At 45.9% G+C, this 18263-nt stretch overlaps 1 protein-coding gene across 1 annotated transcript in view; it reads right to left on the bottom strand.

Annotated features, from left to right (window-relative positions):
• SCAPER (S-phase cyclin A associated protein in the ER) overlaps positions 1–18263 on the bottom strand; it is a 960370-nt gene that overhangs the window by 899828 nt on the left and 42279 nt on the right. The window contains 1 exon segment of the mRNA XM_030187331.1: positions 5692–5883. Within this exon segment, the coding sequence (XP_030043191.1) occupies positions 5692–5883 (192 nt within the window).

Here is an 18263-nt window from a genome sequence, read left to right as displayed (position 1 = left end):
ACTTTTCTCCTTAGTATATTCTCTTCTGAACATGGAAGATTTCTCTAGGTCTTTTTTTGTCCTGTGCTTTCTATGAAAATGCAACATAAGTGCTCTTGATGATACTGAAATCATGTATGAGCACATTTTGGACTATTAACCATTAGTTTGAGCTGACATCCAGGCTAGAAAACACTCAGAAGACTTTCTCCCCACCTGCCCTGATGTCATAGCAACTTCAAAAAATCCAAAAGGGAATAATGGTTAATGCATATTGTAATAAAATTAATACAAGACTAGAAAATTCAGAGCAGAAATTATTCTAAAACCTGTGTAAATGGAAGATATCCAGGATGTCTCAGTTTGTTTATTTGTTTTTAATGGATACAACTATTTTTGCAAAAGTTAGAGAAGAGCTACTAGAAATCTTTATGTTCCACATTTGGATCAAAGATATCATAAAACTGCACCATGTTTGACAGACTCTTGAGATGAGTGGACAGCACAGAATGCAGGTTCATGAGGCTGAATCCCATCACTTTAACCAAAAGAGGCAGAAAGAAAAACAGTAGAAAAAGCTCATGGGAAGCTGAAGGAGATATATTTGACACATAGTTTTTTCAAACACAGGGCAAAAGGCACTGTTTGACAAAAGCAGAACTCACATGCAAAATAAAAACAAGAACCATTTTTATTATTGAAGAGAAATTAGGGAAAAGTAAAGGCTTCCCGATGATGACACCATGCTACAACAGGCAGCAAACACTAGAAGTAGCAGCAGCCAAAATCACTACAATAGCTCTCTGTGCTTCTAGCACGACAGAGCTCCCACACAGAACAGAAGTTGTTTCAAGGCTAATTTTATAAGACTGGAGCTTGTAAAACAGCTTTTACACTCTACAAATTTGCCATAGCATATACTCAAATAAAAAATAGTGCCTTTTTACATTATATACATATAGGTGTTCCCAGGGGCAAAGAATGAGCGAGGCAGGGGGTGGGATCATTCCTTATGCGTGTATTTTATAAAATACACCCATATGCACAAATCGTTTCCTGCCTTGAAGAAGGTGTAACGTTTTGCAGGAACTTTTTAAAGCCACAGAGGTGACACATGTTCCCTTTATAAAACAGATGGAACACATGTACCTAAGTGCCTTCCCTGGCTCAGTGCCCTGCTAAAAGATTACCCTTCCTATTTGCTCTGTACAGATGAATTTGACACAAACAGGGGAGACCTGCTAAAGAGTACAGAAGATTATTATCATTATTATATTCTATTTAAAGGGGCCAAGACACAGTTTAGTTCTGGTCTTAGAGTACTGAGGATGGGATGGTCTTATCCAGCAAAGATAAATCTTTTCTATGTCAGCATTTACAACTGGTAACAATCATGGAAGTCTTTCTTCCTCAAGAAACATTAATTTTTTTATAAGGGGAGGAGGGAAAAATTCATCAAGGTGTGGTAAAAGATCATCTTTTACCGTACCTTGATTCTGCACGGGGTTCCATACCGCAGGTTACTGAATCTGGCTTTACAAGAATAATGCTGCTTGCTGCTCTGCTGGGGATATCAATCCCAATCCTGGTCCTCCAAATCAACTCTCACCCTACCTGTGCAGGTCACACCACAATGCCTCCAATCTTATTCCTGTTCCTCTCCTTTCCCCTTCTTCTCTATCTTTCTCATGTGCCCTATGGAATGTCCACTCTGTCTCCAATAAGCTTGCCTGCATCCAAGACCTCTATCTCTCATACTCTCCATCTGCTTACTCTAAGACTTGGCTTTGCCCTGAAAACTCTGCTTCAGTTGCTGCCATGCCTCACGGAGGTTACTTTTTCTGCAATACACCTCACCCAGTTGGTCACGAAGGTGGTATCAGGCTGCTACTCTCACCTTCTTGCAGATTTCAACTTCTCCTTCCACCTCAGTCTCACTGCTTTTCTTCCACTCCATCTATCTATTCATTCCACTCCCTCTCCAAGTAGCAGTTATTTATTGACCCCCCTGATAAGTCCCTTTCTTCCTTTCTCACCGACTTTGACTCCTGCCTTTCCTTCTCTCTCAAACCTTCACCTCTCCTTTCCTCATGCTTCGGTATTTTAACATTCATGTTAATGACCCCTCTGAATCTTATGCCTCCAAGTTTCTCACTTTAACATCCTCACTCTATCTTCAGCTGTGCTCCACTACCCCTACTCACCAGAATGGCCACTGCCTTGGTATTTTCTTCTCCAACTGCTCACTCTCCAATTTCTCCACCTCATTTCTTCCCCTCTCTGACCATCATCTAATAACTTTCACACTTAACCACCCTACCCCCCCCCCCCATACCCAGTCCCATCCAGTCTCCCCCAATACTTTTAGAAATCTTTAGGCTATTGACCCTTGCACTCTCTCTACCACTGTTTCATCTCTCAACCATTCCATTATCCAAGTCTGCAAAGAGGCTGTCTCTTCCTATAATACTACTCTCTCCTCTGCTCTGATCACTCTCACTTCTCTCATATCCCATACAGTAAGGTGTACCAAACCCCGGCCTTGGCTGATCTCTAGAATCTGCTGAACACCTTTGACTAAAGTCCTGTGCCCATGCTGATTTCATATATTTTTTAAAAACTTTTTATTTATTTGCATTTATAATGGGGGGAATTCTATATATGGAGCCTTCAAAAATTAGCTCTGTAAAACCACATGGTTAGCATGATTATATAAATTACGCCTAAGGTTAGGTGTAGTTTATACAGCACGCTCATGCGCCATTCTTGCAACTAAAATTTAGGTGCACCCATTTAGGCCACCTAAAACCAGGCCTAAATACTGTGTCTAAGTTAGGCACAGATCGGGTGAATTCTATAATAGTGCGCATCGTTTTTTGAAATGCCCACAACCTCAAACTTCTCCATTTTATTAATCAAAGCATTTCTGGCATAGTTCTCAAACCTTTGCATTTTATTAATCAAAGCATTTATTCCACGTCCATATAAATCCCCCAATGCTTGCCATTCCACCACATTATGTTGAATTTCACCAAATCTTGCTTCCATCTCATCACTCCTCAACATCTATATCAGTTTTACTGGCCAAAAAACGTATTCAAGGCGAACGCCTGCATCCCATATAGAGTCTAGTGTAACATTCACAGCATAGGGGTAGGTACCTGAGCTAAGAAAAACCCTGGTACAAGTACCTCAGTTGTTAATCCAGAGGCTGTCACATTCTCCACATCCTTAAGCTGCTGGTTACCTCCTGTCGGGTCTGATGGTAAACACTCATTTTCATCCAAAGATGATCTAACATCGGGTCCTGCTCATACCATCACCAACCTTTGGTGCCTGAGCAATATCCTCCTTCGACTGCACCGAAGCCGTTAACCTGATGGGTAAAGGCACACTAGTCAACTGATCTCGACTCTCCTACAACCCTGGCCCAGAAGGAGGAAGTCGATCCTCAGGTCTCAGTCTGGTTTCAATCATCAGCTAGATCGCCTCAGAGCCAGCGCCGGTACAAATGGATCCACTAAACGCCCTGATTACAAATTCCTCAACGGACAAAGCAACAACTGGTGAGGATTCAGAGAGGTAAGTCCTCCTCACCTTGCGTTTCACCATATCTCTGGAAAATTCCTCTTCACCAGCAAATACTGAGAAAAATAGGAAAATCTACTAGAGAAGTCTGGAGCTCAGAGCCACAAATCCATCTAGATTGCCATCTTGGGCTGTCCCTCGACTTCATAAATTTCAAATTCTTGCTGGCCTCCTTCCAAATCTGCTCTTTCACTTGCCAAACAAGACTACAACATCAATTTGACAAACTCTCTTGCCTCCAATCCTCACCATTGTTACACTGAAATCTCTCTTCAAAGTGACTGAGTACTTCTATGACAAGGTTCACAAAACTAATCTCTTCTTTTCTCTATCTAAAGTTATTCCCTTGGTGCTCTGATCTCCTTCCATGGTTTTCAGTAGTATCTTTTTGCTGATGACTCCCACATCTACCTCTCCACACCAGAGAATTCAGCAGGAATCTGGATGTCTCATTGCTATCTAAAACTAAACATGACCAAAGCTGAACTTCTTATCTTTCCCCATAAACATACATCTCCTCTTCCCCCATTTTCTATTTCCGTGGATAACACTCTCATCATCTTGTAGCCTTGAGGTCATCCTTGACTCCTCTCTATGGGGCCCTTTTACTAAGGCACGGGAGGGCTAACGTGTGGGTAGAGCGAGTCAAATCTGCACTACCGCCAGGCTAGCATGCGCCAAATCCCGTGGTAGAAAATAATTTTCTATTTTCTACCACAGGGGGCATTCCCAGTGTTAATCAGCAGTTAGCGTGTGCTGCATAGTTTCCGCGCAGGTAGTTAGTCCTTACCACTAAGTCAATAGGTGGCGGAAAGGGCTCAGGCCGCAAATAGGTGTGCACTAGTTTCAATTTCAGCGCGCACCCATTTCCTGGCCCATTAAGTAGAGAGGTGTGGTAGCCGTGTTAGTCCACTCTTAAAGGTTATCAATAGAAATCAAACAAAATAAAACATGGAAAAGAAAATAAGATGATACCTTTTTTATTGGACATAACTTAATACATTTCTTGATTAGCTTTCGAAGGTTGCCCTTCTTCCTCAGATCGGAAATAAGCAAATGTGGTAGCAGATAGTATATATGAGATAAACATCAAAGCATTACTTTGACAGTCTGACAGAGTCTGGCCCATTAAAAAAGCCCTTTTTCCCAACCACTGTACAAAATGGCCCAGTGCGCCCAAAAACATGCCCACACTACCACAGCCACTTTTTACCGTGGCTCAGTAAAAGGACCCCTATGTTTCTCTGCACAAATCCAACAGTCTGCTAAAAACTGTCATTTCTCGCTCTGTATAAAATTCATTCCTTGCTTCCTGGGCACACTACCAAAACCCATATCAACATTCTTACCACCTCACGCTTAGATTACTGCAACTTGCTTCTCACAGGTCTCCCACTAAACCAGCTCTATCCCTTTCAATCTATTCAAAATTCTGCTGCATGACTTATATTCTGCCAGCATCGATACACTCACATTAGCCCTCTCATCAAGTCACTTCATTGGCTCTCTCATCCATTTCCACATACAGTTCAAACTCTTCTTATTGACATAAAAGTGCATTCATTTTGCATCTCCTTAGTATCTCTCCAATCTTATCTCTCCCTACAGTCCTCTCCAGAAACTCCATTCATCAGGTAAATCTCTTATCTGTACTCTTCTTCTCCACTGCTAACTCTAGACTCCAGTCCTTTTATTTTGCTGCACTGTATGCCTGGAATAGACTTTCTGAATCAGTACATTAAGCTCCGTCTCTGGCCATATTTAAATTTAGGCTAAAAGCTCACCAGCTTTTAACTCCTAACTCCTTTTCATTTGTTCAATACCCTGTTTTAATCATTTCTACCATAAGTAATTCCCTAATCTCTTATTTGTCCTGTTTGTCTGTCTTGATTAGATTGTAAGCTCTATCGAGCAGGGACCGTCTCATATATGTTTCATGTACAGTGCTGTGTACATTTAGTAGCGCTATAGAAATAAGTAGTAGCAGTAGTAATATAGCTGAAAAAATGTGAAAAATAAAAATAAGACAATGATTATTTAGATCTTAAGATGGGCAATGAATAGAAATAAATTCCACCAGGAAGTTTACAAACCCAAACAAAAGTACTGGAAATTAGGTCTCACCTTGCACTCCACCACACTCTGATCCGATTCACAAGTGACATAGATTTCATCTACTGCGCGCCTTAAGTTGTCAAAGAGAAATGCCCAATAACGGGCTCGAAGGTCCACTTTCCTGGGTTGTCTTGTTTTGGTTGGGCTTTTGTCATGACTTTTGTCTCCAGAAGCAGAAATTTTACAGTCTACCGTAATGTTCTGCAGAAATAAAACATAAAACAATAAAATGAAGAAATAAAGCACAGAATATGGGTTGCTGTTATTTTATTTAAAATAAAGCTGTGCTTTCTGTGCATTGTCCATGTAATCACTAAGTCAGCAAGCAGTAAAGTATCAGGCACATATTTAATACAATTCCTGTAAGTCAGTTTTGTACAAATTTAAAATAGCTCATGTTTTAACACAGGATTTAGGGGTTCTTTTACTAAGCTGCGGTAGAAAGTGGCCTTAGTATGTCCTTATGCAGGTTTTCCTCATGCACTAAGGCTATTTTTACCGCAGTAGTAAAAGCATGATTTTCAATTTTTTTTTTCAATTAATGGCCATGTGGTCACCATTAGCGAGCGACCACTAAAAACAAGTACTGTGTGAACACTTACCACTACCCATTTTGTAGGTGGTAATCCTGCACTAATCACTTAGCATGTGCTAACTGATTAGCACAGATACACTCACTCTCCGCCCCCAGACATGCCCCTTCAACCAAAAACATAAAATATCATTTTTAGCACACACCAATTTGGAATTTACTGCAGGACACCTGAGCACATCCTTTGGTAAACCCTTTTAAGCTGTAGTAAGCGTGTGCTAGCACTGACTGCAGTTTAGTAAAAGGACCCCTTAATAATTTCCCGTAATATTTAATTTAATCAGACATTTATAGGAGATCAAGATGAACTACAATGGAAGAACAAAATAAAATAACAGAAAACAGAAAAATGCCAGCCCCATCTAGTAACCATCCATGGTTAAATTAACATTTTCAGAAATATTTAAGAAATTTACAATAAAAGCACCAAAATAAAACAACTTAAAACAGAGCAGAAAAATAAACCCACCCTCATCCATAACCATCCACCTACTCCCAGTCAACTAACATTCTCAAATTTTTAACAAATAACTAGGTTTTCAATGGTTTCTGAAACCTCAAATAAAATCTCTCCCAGTGAAACTCCATGGCAAACTATTCCAAAGCCCCAGTACCATTCCCTGAACTGATCTGTTCCATGTTACTAAAAATGTAAACTCTGAAGTCACAGGATTTTTTTTTTATTACTATGCACAATACATGAAGACCTAGCCAAGCGAACAACTATGGAAAGCACTGCCAAAAATAGTAAAAGCCAGACCACCTTAATTTCCAGAAAGCACTAAAAACAGACCTATTCAAAAGAGCATACCCCACCGACCCTACATAAAAATACATGGACACCTGTGACACAATGCAACCAAAGAACGTAAAGGACATTACCTGACTCTTCCCCCCCCTCTCTAAGTTCCCCACCAATTGTGCCTACCATACATGTACCTTATCTAACACAATATCACCTTGTATTCATTCATACCATGTATTTGAAAGGTATTAATCCGCAAACGAACCTTTTCAGGAGATGCGAAGGCGGTAGAACGAGAGGACATGAAATGAGATTGAAGGGGGGCAGACTCAAGAAAAATGTCAGGAAGTATTTTTTCACGGAGAGAGTAGTGGATGCTTTGAATGCCCTACCGTGGGAGGTGGTGGAAATGAAAACGGTAACGGAATTCAAACATGCGTGGGATAAGCATAAAGGAATCCTGTGCAGAAGGAATGGATCCTCAGGAGCTTAGTCGAGGTTGGGAGGCGGGGATAGTGCTGGGCAGACTTATATGGTCTGTGCCAGAGCCAGTGGTGGGAGGCAGGGATAGTGCTGGGCAGACTTATACAGTCTGTGCCAGAGCCGGTGGTGGGAGGCAGGGATAGTGCTAGGCAGACTTATACAGTCTGTGCCAGAGCCGGTGGTGGGAGGCAGGGATAGTGCTAGGCAGACTTATACGGTCTGTGCCAGAGCCGGTGGTGGGAGGAGGGGATAGTGCGGGGCTAATTATACGGTCTGTGCCAGAGCCGGTGGTTGGGAGGCGGGGATAGTGCTGGGCAGACTTATACGGTCTATGCCAGAGCCGGTGGTTGGGAGGCGGGGATAGTGCTGGGCAGACTTATACGGTCTGTGCCCTGAAGAGCACAGGTACAAATCAAAGTAGGTTATATACAAAAAGTAGCACATATGAGTTGTCTTGTTGGGCAGACTGGATGGACCGTGCAGGTCTTTTTCTGCCGTCATCTACTATGTACGTTACTATGTATTTGTTCAGACCGGAATCGGCTAACACCGTTAACTGTAATATGTAAGCCACATTGAGCCTGCAAAAAGGTGGGAAAATGTGGGATACAAATGCAACAAATAAATAAAGCAAATAAATGTAAATGAGAAGACAAATAAAGTTGGCATAACCTATTCATAATTTTAATAGTCAAGCAGAGTAACAAATTCTATGCTGGCTGCAATGGGAAGTCAATGTAAAGTTTTTAAGAATGGGTTGGACCTATCCATCCAAGCCCATCCTGAACTGCATTTAGCTGTAGTATAAGTCTAGACAAAGATATATGATGCTACAGTTGTCCATTTAGAATGAAAAACACACATCCAAGAACAAAATTATACAAATTAAAAATGTTATGACTAAAGCACTGCAGAACATTTGTCCTGTTGCAACTACCAGGCAAATTTTGCAACATTCTGGGCCAGATTTTGTAACAAGATACCTGTAGCAGCTGGTGCAGGAGCCGACGAGAGAAGGAAAAATTCTAGACTTGGTCCTTAGTGGAGCGCATGATCTGGTGAGGGACGTTATGGTACTGGGGCCGCTTGATAACAGTGATCATTACTACTACTACTACTATTTAGCATTTCTATAGCGCTACAAGGCATACGCAGCGCTGCACAAACATAGAAGAAAGACAGTCCCTGCTCAAAGAGCTTACAATCTAATAGACAAAAAATAAATAAAGTAGGCAAATCAAATCAATTAATGTGAACGGGAAGGAAGAGAGGAGGGTAGGTGGAGGCGAGTGGTTACGAGTCAAAAGCAATGTTAAAGAGGTGGGCTTTCAGTCTAGATTTAAAGGTGGCCAAGGATGGGGCAAGACGTAGGGGCTCAGGAAGTTTATTCCAGGCATAGGGTGCAGCGAGACAGAAGGCGCGAAGTCTGGAGTTGGCAGTAGTGGAGAAGGGAACAGTAAGAAGGATTTGGTGAGAGGGGTGCGCACTGGACTGGAACCCACTGGACTGGTACACACTGGAGTGGAGCCCACTGGACTGGAACACACCAAGTAGGGGGAACTCTTAACTGCAGGGTCCCGCAGGGATCTCCCCTCTCACCAATTCTGTTCAACCTCTTTATGTCATCCCTTGTCTCAATACACCTGGGACTTAATGAAGGTAAAATTATGTATAATCATACCTGATAATTTTCTTTCCATTAATCATAGCTGATCAATCCATAGACTGGTGGGTTGTGTCCATCTACCAGCAGGTGGAGATAGAGAGCAAACTTTTGCCTCCCTATACATGTATGTGGTCATGTGCTGCCGGAAACTCCTCAGTATGTCGATATCAAAGCTCCATCCGCAGGACTCAGCACTTAGAGAATTACACCCACAAAGGGACACTCTGCCCAGCTCACCACCGCCGAAACGGGGGAGGGGAAGTAACCCAGCTCATCCCCACACAAGTGGGGGAGGGGAATCCGTCCAGCTCATCCCCGCCGAGCGGGGGAGGGACACCACACCCGCCGATGCGGGGGGATCTGGCTTATCCTGCAACCGCAACCGCGGGAGGAGCTGACTGACCCTAACACCGCCGAAGCGGGAGGGGTACAAAGCTGCCCTACAGCCGCACAAAGCGGGAGGGAGTGCCGGCAGAATTTAAATCTCAATCCAGCCCCGTAAAACGGAGGGGAGAGGAATGCAGCAGCTCACTGTAACACAAACTCGTCTCAACTCTTGAAGAATCCAAGTGAAGGAAGAACTTGAACACGAAGTCTTTCTGAAGTAACTGAAGACTAAACTTGAACCTGAAATGCAACCAGAATAAAAACAGTACAGATATCTGGGAGGGGCTATGGATTGATCAGCTATGATTAATGGAAAGAAAATTATCAGGTATGATTATACATAATTTTACCTTCCATATCATCAAGCTGATCAATCCATAGACTGGTGGGATGTACCGAAGCAGTACTCACCCAGGGCGGGACATAGAAATCCCTGACCTCAACACTGAAGCTCCAAACCGGGCCTCCGCCCGTGCAGCCACAGTCAAACAGTAATGCTTGGAGAATGTATGAGCCGAAGCCCAAGTTGCCGCCTTGCATATCTCTTCCAAGGAGATGGATCCGGCCTCTGCCATCGAGGCCGCCTGAGCTCTCGTGGAGTGAGCCTTCAGCTGGATAGGCGGCACCTTCCCCGCGGCCACACAAGCCGCTGCAATAGCTTCCTTGACCCATCTTGCCACTGTAGGCTTAGCAGCCTGCAGACCCTTACGAGGACCTGCAAACAGGACAAAGAGATGATCCGATTTCCGGAAATCATTGGTCACTTCCAAGTATCTGATGATGACTCGTCTCACATCCAGATATTTAAGAGCAGAGTACTCCTCTGGGTAGTCCTCCCTACGAAAGGAAGGGAGACAGAGCTGCTGATTCACATGGAAGCGAGAAACAATCTTGGGCAGAAAGGAAGGCACTGTGCGAATAGTCACTCCTGCCTCAGTGAACTGCAGAAAAGGCTCTCGACAAGAGAGCGCCTGGAGCTCGGAAACTCTTCTGGCTGAAGTGATAGCCACCAAAAAGACTGCTTTCAACGTCAGGTCTTTCAGAGATGCCCTCGACAAGGGTTCAAAAGGCGGCTTCTGCAATGCTCTTAGCACCAGGTTGAGATTCCACGCAGGCACCACTGAGTGCAGAGGAGGGCGCAGGTGATTAACTCCCTTGAGAAAGCGCACCACATCTGGCTGTGAAGCCAGGGAAGCACCCTTCAGGTGGCCCCTGAAGCAAGCCAGAGCCGCTACCTGGACTTTAAGGGAACTGAGCGACAGGCCTTTCTCCAGACCTTCTTGCAGGAACGCCAACACTGAAGAAATTGGAGCAGTGAAGGGAGAAAGTGAGCCTGCTTCACACCACGCTGCAAAGATACGCCAAACCCTGGCGTAAGCAGTAGAAGTAGAGCGCTTCCTCGCTCTCAGCATAGTGGCGATGACCTTGTCTGAGAAGCCCTTCTTCCTCAGACGCTGCCGCTCAATAGCCAGGCCGTAAGCCCAAAGGGGGAGGGATCCTCCATCACCACGGGACCCTGATGTAACAGGCCCTGCTCCACTGGCAGCCGCAGGGGATCGTCGACTGAGAGCCTGATCAAGTCCGCATACCAGGGACCCACCAGGATTACCCTGCCGGGATGCTTTGCCACCCGGTCTAGCACCCTGCCCAACATGGGCCAGGGCGGGAACACATAGAGGAGCTCTTGTGTCGGCCACTGTTGGAGAAGAGCATCTACTCCCAGGGATCGAGGGTCCCGTCCTCTGCTGAAGAAGCGCGGCACTTGGCAATTGGCCGATGACGCCATCAGATCTAGGCTCGGCTGGCCCCAACGCTTCGTGATGTCCAAGAACGCCTGAGCAGATAGCTGCCACTCTCCGGGCTCCAAGGTATGGCGACTGAGAAAGTCCGCCTTGACATTCATGACTCCGGCAATGTGGGCCGCTGAAAGCTGCTCCAGGTTCGCCCCCGCCCACTGGCAAAGATTCATAGCTTCCTTGGCTAGAGGGGCGCTCTTGGTACCTCCCTGGCGGTTGACATAGGCCACAGCCGTGGCATTGTCCGACAGGACCCGTACAGGCTTCAACACCAGTACCGGGATGAACTCCAAAAGCGCCAACCGAATGGCTCTGAGTTCCAGGAGGTTGATAGACCACTTTGCCTCTGCAGGAGACCAGAGCCCCTGCGCTGTCCTTCCCAAGCAGTGGGCTCCCCAGCCCGACAAAGAGGCATCCGTCGTGACGACAATCCACTCTGGGGTCACCAGAGGCATTCCCGCAGACAACTTGTCTGTCTGCATCCACCAGCTCAGCGCCTTGCGCACTGCTGGGTCCAAGGGAAGTCGCACAGCCTAATCCTCCGACATCGGAGTCCAGCGCTGCAGCAAAGAGTGTTGAAGTGGTCTCATATGAGCCCTGGCCCAGGGCACTACTTCCATCGTGGCCGTCATAGAGCCCAACAGCTGCACATAGTCCCAAGCCCGAAGAGGAGAGGCTACCAGGAACTGGTCCACCTGAGCCTGAAGTTTGACAATCCGATTGTCTGGCAGGAACACTCTGCCCACTTGGGTGTCGAATCGAACTCCCAGGTACTCCAGGGACTGAGTCGGGCGCAGCTGGCTCTTCTCCCAGTTGATGATCCATCCCAGGGAGCTCAAAAGAGCAACTACCCGGTCCACAGCTTTGCCGCACTCTGCATAAGAGGGGGCTCGGATCAACCAGTCGTCCAGATAAGGATGGACTTGTACCCCTTCCTTTCGTAGGAAGGCCGCGATGACCACCATTACTTTGGAAAAGGTCCGCGGAGCAGTAGCCAACCCGAATGGGAGGGCTCTGAACTGGAAGTGTCGTCCCAGGACTGCAAAATGCAGAAAGCGTTGATGAGGCGGCCAGATGGGAATATGCAGGTACGCTTCCTTGATGTCCAAGGAAGCCAAGAACTCTCCTGCCTTCACTGCCGCTATAACAGAGCGGAGAGTCTCCATGCGAAAGTGCCGTACTTTCAAGGCCCGATTGACCCCTTTGAGGTCGAGGATAGGCCGGACAGAACCTCCTTTCTTTGGTACCACAAAGTAAATGGAGGAACGTCCCTTGCCAAGCTGACTTTCTGGCACAGGAACGACTGCGCCCAGGCGGATCAGATTGTCCAAGGTCTGCTGCACTGCCACAGCTTTGACCGGAGACTTGCAGGGAGAGAGTACAAACCCGACTTTTAAGGGTCGGCAGAACTCTAGCTTGTAGCCGTCTCTGATGACTTCCAGCACCCACGCGTCTGAAGTTATGGTGGTCCACTCGCCCAGAAACGAGGACAGCCGTCCTCCAATCTGCACTGGGGAGTGGACCAAGGCCCCGTCATTGGGTACGAGACCCTGGGGGAGGACCGGACTGAGAACCTCCGGGACGGCGGTCTCTGCGAAAGGAATGCTGCTTGGGGGAGAAATTCCTCTTGAAGGAAGAGGGGGCAGAGGAACCCGACTTGCCCGGGCGGTACCGACGGGCTTCCTGCAACCGTCCTCTGGAGGTACCGGGACGAGTACTAGCCCGAGCCCTGACCTCTGGTAACTTCTTGCCCTTAGACGTGCCGAGATCGGTCACGATTTTGTCCAGCTCGACCCCAAAGAGCAGCTTGCCTTTAAAAGGCAATCTAGCCAGGCGGGATTTAGAGGCGTGGTCAGCAGACCAATGTTTCAGCCAAAGCCACCGCCGCGCAGAGATTGTCTGAGCCATGCCTTTCACTGAGGCCCTCAAGACATCATACAGCAAGTCTGCCAAATAGGCTAAGCCCGATTCCAGGGCCGGCCAATCAGCCCTCAAGGAATGATCCGAGGGGGAAGCCCGCTGCACCATAGTCAGGCACGCCCTGGCCACATAGGAGCCGCAAACTGAGGCCTGCAAACTTAAAGCAGCCGCCTCAAAGGACGACCTTAAGGCCGCCTCCAATCTTCTGTCTTGGGCGTCCTTTAGGGCCGTGCCACCTTCCACCGGCAACGCCGTTTTCTTAGTCACCGCAGTGATTAAAGAATCCACGGTAGGCCACAGATAGGCCTCACGTTCACTCACAGCCAAAGGATAGAGGCGGGACATAGCCCTAGCCACTTTAAGGCTCGCTTCCGGGACATCCCATTGAGCCGAAATTAAGGTGTGCATGGCATCATGCACGTGGAAGGTTCTAGGCGGGCGCTTCGTCCCCAGCATAATGGCAGAGCCAACAGGGGCTGAGGGAGAGACGTCCTCCGGAGAGGAAATCTTCAAAGTGTCCATGGCCTGTAGCAACAGGTTGGGCAAATCCTGTGGGCTAAAAAGCCGCGCTGCAGAGGGGTCATCCGCTCCATCCGAGCAGGGATCCGTCTCCTCCAAGGAATCCGCAAAGGACCGTTGGGAGACCTCAGACACGCTGCCCTCATCTACATCGGAGGAGACAAAGTCCTCCAAGGCCTGGGAATCAACCCGAGGGCGTTTACCTCTGGGAACCTCAACCTCTTTACCAGACGAGGGAGCAGGGGCAGCGTTTGCATGAGGAAAGCCTGATGCAGCAGCAAAACAAACTCGGGGGAGAAATCCCCCAGACTGTGCACTTCCGCAGCCTGGGCAACAACCCTAGACGCACCCTCAACCGGCGCTCGCAAGAGCGGGGGAGAGACATGCTGCGCATCCAAAATGGCGTCCGGCGCGACACTCCGCGAAGGAGCCGCGCGGGAAGAACGGCGCTTAACTTTAGCCGCTTTTGTGCCGTCGCCCAAATTAAGGGCGTTCATGGCATTAATGTCTCCAACCTCAAGGGCGGCCCACAAAGAAGCCGTCCGAGCCGCGTGGCCGGCCAAGATGGCGGAGGCGAGGAGCGGGGGATGGGCGTTTATGGCGGGAAAAACCGCCACGCCGGAAGAAGGACCGGGACATTCATCGGTCACGAAACTGTCACCCAAAAAGGGCGAATCAGGCTGTAAGCCCCCCGCATCCCCTCTAGAAGCGCTCAAGCGATCCGGGGAGCGACCCTTTGCGCCCTCGCCCTCCGACGCCATATGCCACGAGGAGAAGAATCGGGGAACCCCCTGCCCGCTATAAAAAGGTAAAAATTACCTGCTGTCCGCTCCGAGCTGTAACGAACTGGTGTCCCAGTGAGTAGCTGCAATGAACGTTTAAATAAACGTCGAAATAAACGCCTTTAAGGACGTTTAAAACTTTTTTTTTTTTAAACGGAGCCAGCGGGAGGGGGGAGAAAAGGAGGGACCTGGCACCACCAGGTTTGCACTTGCTCAAAAGAGCCCTCAACCCCAGGCACTCAACAAAACCTAAGAATTAGGCTTGGAGGCCTAGCCAGAGCTGCTGCTGTGTGTGACCACCACCTGCTGAGATAGAGAACATACTGAGGAGTTTCCGGCAGCACATGACCACATATAGGGAGGCAAAAGTTTGCTCTCTATCTCCACCTGCTGGTAGATGGACACAACCCACCAGTCTATGGATTGATCAGCTTGATGATATGGAACTACTATTATCCTATGTGGATGACACCCTGCTTCTCTTACCAGTGAGAGAATTAAACAAAGATCCAACTCAGTTTGTAGTGAATGGTATGACTGCTGTTAGCACCTGGGCCCTGACCAATAAACTGAAACGGAATGCTCAATAAACCAAGGTCCTATGGTTCCGAAATCAGGGAGTTGAGGTCCCATTATCAATATCTTTGTCCAAAGATCAAAGCTTTACAGTTGAATCTGAAACCAAAGTATTAAGGGTCTTGCTTGATTCTTCACTCACCTTCTCGTCCCATATTAATCAGCTATGGAAGAAAACACTATTCAAAATGAGACAGCTACGTCTAGTCAGACCATTCTTCAACCAAAAAGCATTCGCACTACTAGTCCAAATGTTAATTCTACCTCACTTGGATTACTGTAATGTTCTATTTCTTGGTATTAAGTGTCAATATCAGAAAAAACTGCAAATCATACAGAATACAGCTGCAAGACTAACATACAGATTGAATAGCTATACTAATGTTTCAACTCATCTAAACAAACTGCACTGGCTTCACACAGCAGAAAGACTCAGGTTCAAAGCTGCTTGTTTAGTGTTTCAAATCTTACAGGGCTTCACTGCTGACTAGGATTGCTTCGCTATATCTGGTCCAGTCTAACAGACTGAAACAGCATAAGTACACAAGTATAGCCATACTGGGACAGACCAAAGGTCTATCAAGCCCAGCATCCTGTTTCCAACAGTGGCCAATCCAGGTCACAAGTACCTGGCAAGATCCCAAAACAGTACGTTTTATGCTGCTTATCCTAGAAATAAGCAGTGGATTTTCCCCAAGTCCATTTTAATAATGCTCTATGGACTTTTCCTTTAGGAAGCCATCCAAACCTTTTTTAAATCCCGCTAAGATAACTGCTTTTACTACATTCTCTAGCAACAAATTCTAGAGCATCACCATTTCAAAAATTTGAAATCAGAAGATTTTCAGCTCTCTGTTCCCCCTACTTGGTGTCAAAATATGGAACTCTCTACCTATTCCAATCAGAACAGAAAGCAGCTACCTCAGCTTCAGGAAAAGGCTAAAAACCTTTCTCTTCCCAAATAATAATCCATCATGACTTCTACTTCCTAGTATCATCCATTATCTTTTCCTTTAATGTTTTTAGTCTCATGCATTACACCAATGATCTCTAATGTTTCTCATACCTCACCCTAACACTATCTGCTTTTGTCTCATCTAGAATGTAAACCGCACTAAACCCTGGCAAGGGAATATTAGCAGTAAACAAGAATTGAATAAGGTCAGCAGATGGAATCTAAAGCATAGAAAGGGCCCTAGTAACCTCGTCAATAAGACAAGACAGCTCCTCTCACCGCACTAAACACTGGAAAGGGGATATTAGCGGTATACAAGAACTGAATTGAACTGAACAAGGTCCGCAGATAGAGTCCAAAGCATAGAAAGGGCCCTAGTAACCTCATCAATAAGATGAGACAGCTCCTCTCGCCAAAACAGACGACGACACTGGACCGCTCTTCCGCAGCTTCTCTAGATGGGGGAGCCTCAGACTCAGAGTCCAAGAAAGCCTTGGTCCTCCCCTGCCTCCTCCAAGAGAATCAGTGCCACTGGCATCCTCCCCTCAGTTTTATGCCTCTTAGAACCCAAACTGGGCGCCAACTGAGCCCTATGTCTGACTGTAAGTGTTGTCGGACCAACTATGCTAAGCTCTGTAACCAAAAAGCTCCAGGGGACCCTCCCAAATGGATTTGAAGAGGGTAGAGGAGGTAGGCTCAACTACGCTTTGTGGCCACAGCCAGCAGAATGGGAAGCCCACAGATTACAGCTTATATCACTGGTTGAATTCAGGTTTCTTTACCTCCTTCTGCTGGTGGGATGGGATAACACCCGCTGGTTCAGAATAATGTAAGCGGAAGTTAAGAAAGTGCTGATTGGCCAATTTCAATCCTTATATTTGACACAATCTCAGGATGGGGACTAGAAGGATGTTAGGTCTAACCTGATATGGCAAGTCTTATGTTCTCTTTAGATACTTACACCTTGCTTAGTGAAAGAAAGGCAAGGGAGATATAATAGAGATATTTAAATAGGTAAAAGGTATTAATCCACAAGAATCAAACTTTTTTCCAAATGAAACAACGCTGTAGACGGGGAGCATCCAAATAAATCAGGGCAGACCAATGTCTTGTAGAAAACAATTTTATTGATCAAAAGTACCCAACATGGTAGCGTTTCGCCTTCCTAGAGGCTGTGTCAGGGGCTTACACTGAGAAGGAGGAAGGAGCTCTGCGAGTCAGAGATCTGTTACTGCTGCTTATTTTACTGTGACACTGCTGCTGTTTGTTTTTCAACTCACTATTAGGTGTAAGTGCCCTTTGGGACCTTAATAATGTAAGCCCCTGACGAAGTCTCTAGGAAGGCAAAAGATGGCCACGTCAGGCACTTTTGATCAATAAAATCATTTTCTACAAGACAGTGGTCTGACCTGTTTTGTTTAGACTATATGCATGCAGATTGCCACCTCTGTTTTGTTCTATCGAAACAGGGAGCATGGCATGACCTTCCAAGGAGATACACTGAGGAGCAACATCAGGAAATTTTCACAGAAAGAGTGGTGGATTTATTTATTTGGGTTCACATGCCACCTTTCTATAACAATCAAAGTGGTTCATAAGGTTACATAATAACAATATTGAGCCTGTAAATAGGTGGGAAAATGTGGGGTACAAATGCAGCAAATAAATAAATAAATATTACTTCATCTGATCAGGAAGTAATGTTGCAGTTTGCCCTTTCACAGAAGGCACAGAGTACTACTACTACGAACACCAACAATCCCTGATTGAAAGAGCTTACAATCTATTCAATTTTAATTTTAAAGGGCTTCACTTACAGTGTGGGAACTCACAGAAAACCAGCATAACACATGTTTCAGCAACCTCAGCTTCTTTATTTAAAGTCTTTTACTCATTGAGTTTACTCTTCTAAGACTGGCTTGAAACAACGGACCCACTGCCCAGAAGCTAAGTACTTTTTCTACTTTAATTTAAAATAAAAACCATGACCAATAACGATATAGTGCTGCTTTAAAGAGCTTTTTTTTTTGTTACTCAAGAAGAAATGCACATGAAACTGATAGTCTATAAAAAATATTTACTATATAGTACATGCTTGTATTGGTTGAATGCTCTGCCAATCTTAAAGAGTAAAGTCAATGAGTAAAAGATCTATATATA

This window comes from Microcaecilia unicolor, chromosome 1, assembly GCF_901765095.1.
Source record: "Microcaecilia unicolor chromosome 1, aMicUni1.1, whole genome shotgun sequence".
In the NCBI taxonomy this organism is placed as follows: Eukaryota; Metazoa; Chordata; class Amphibia; order Gymnophiona; family Siphonopidae; genus Microcaecilia; species Microcaecilia unicolor.
The sequence above is the reverse complement of the archived record's forward strand: the minus strand, read 5'-3'. Positions and strand labels throughout refer to the sequence as shown.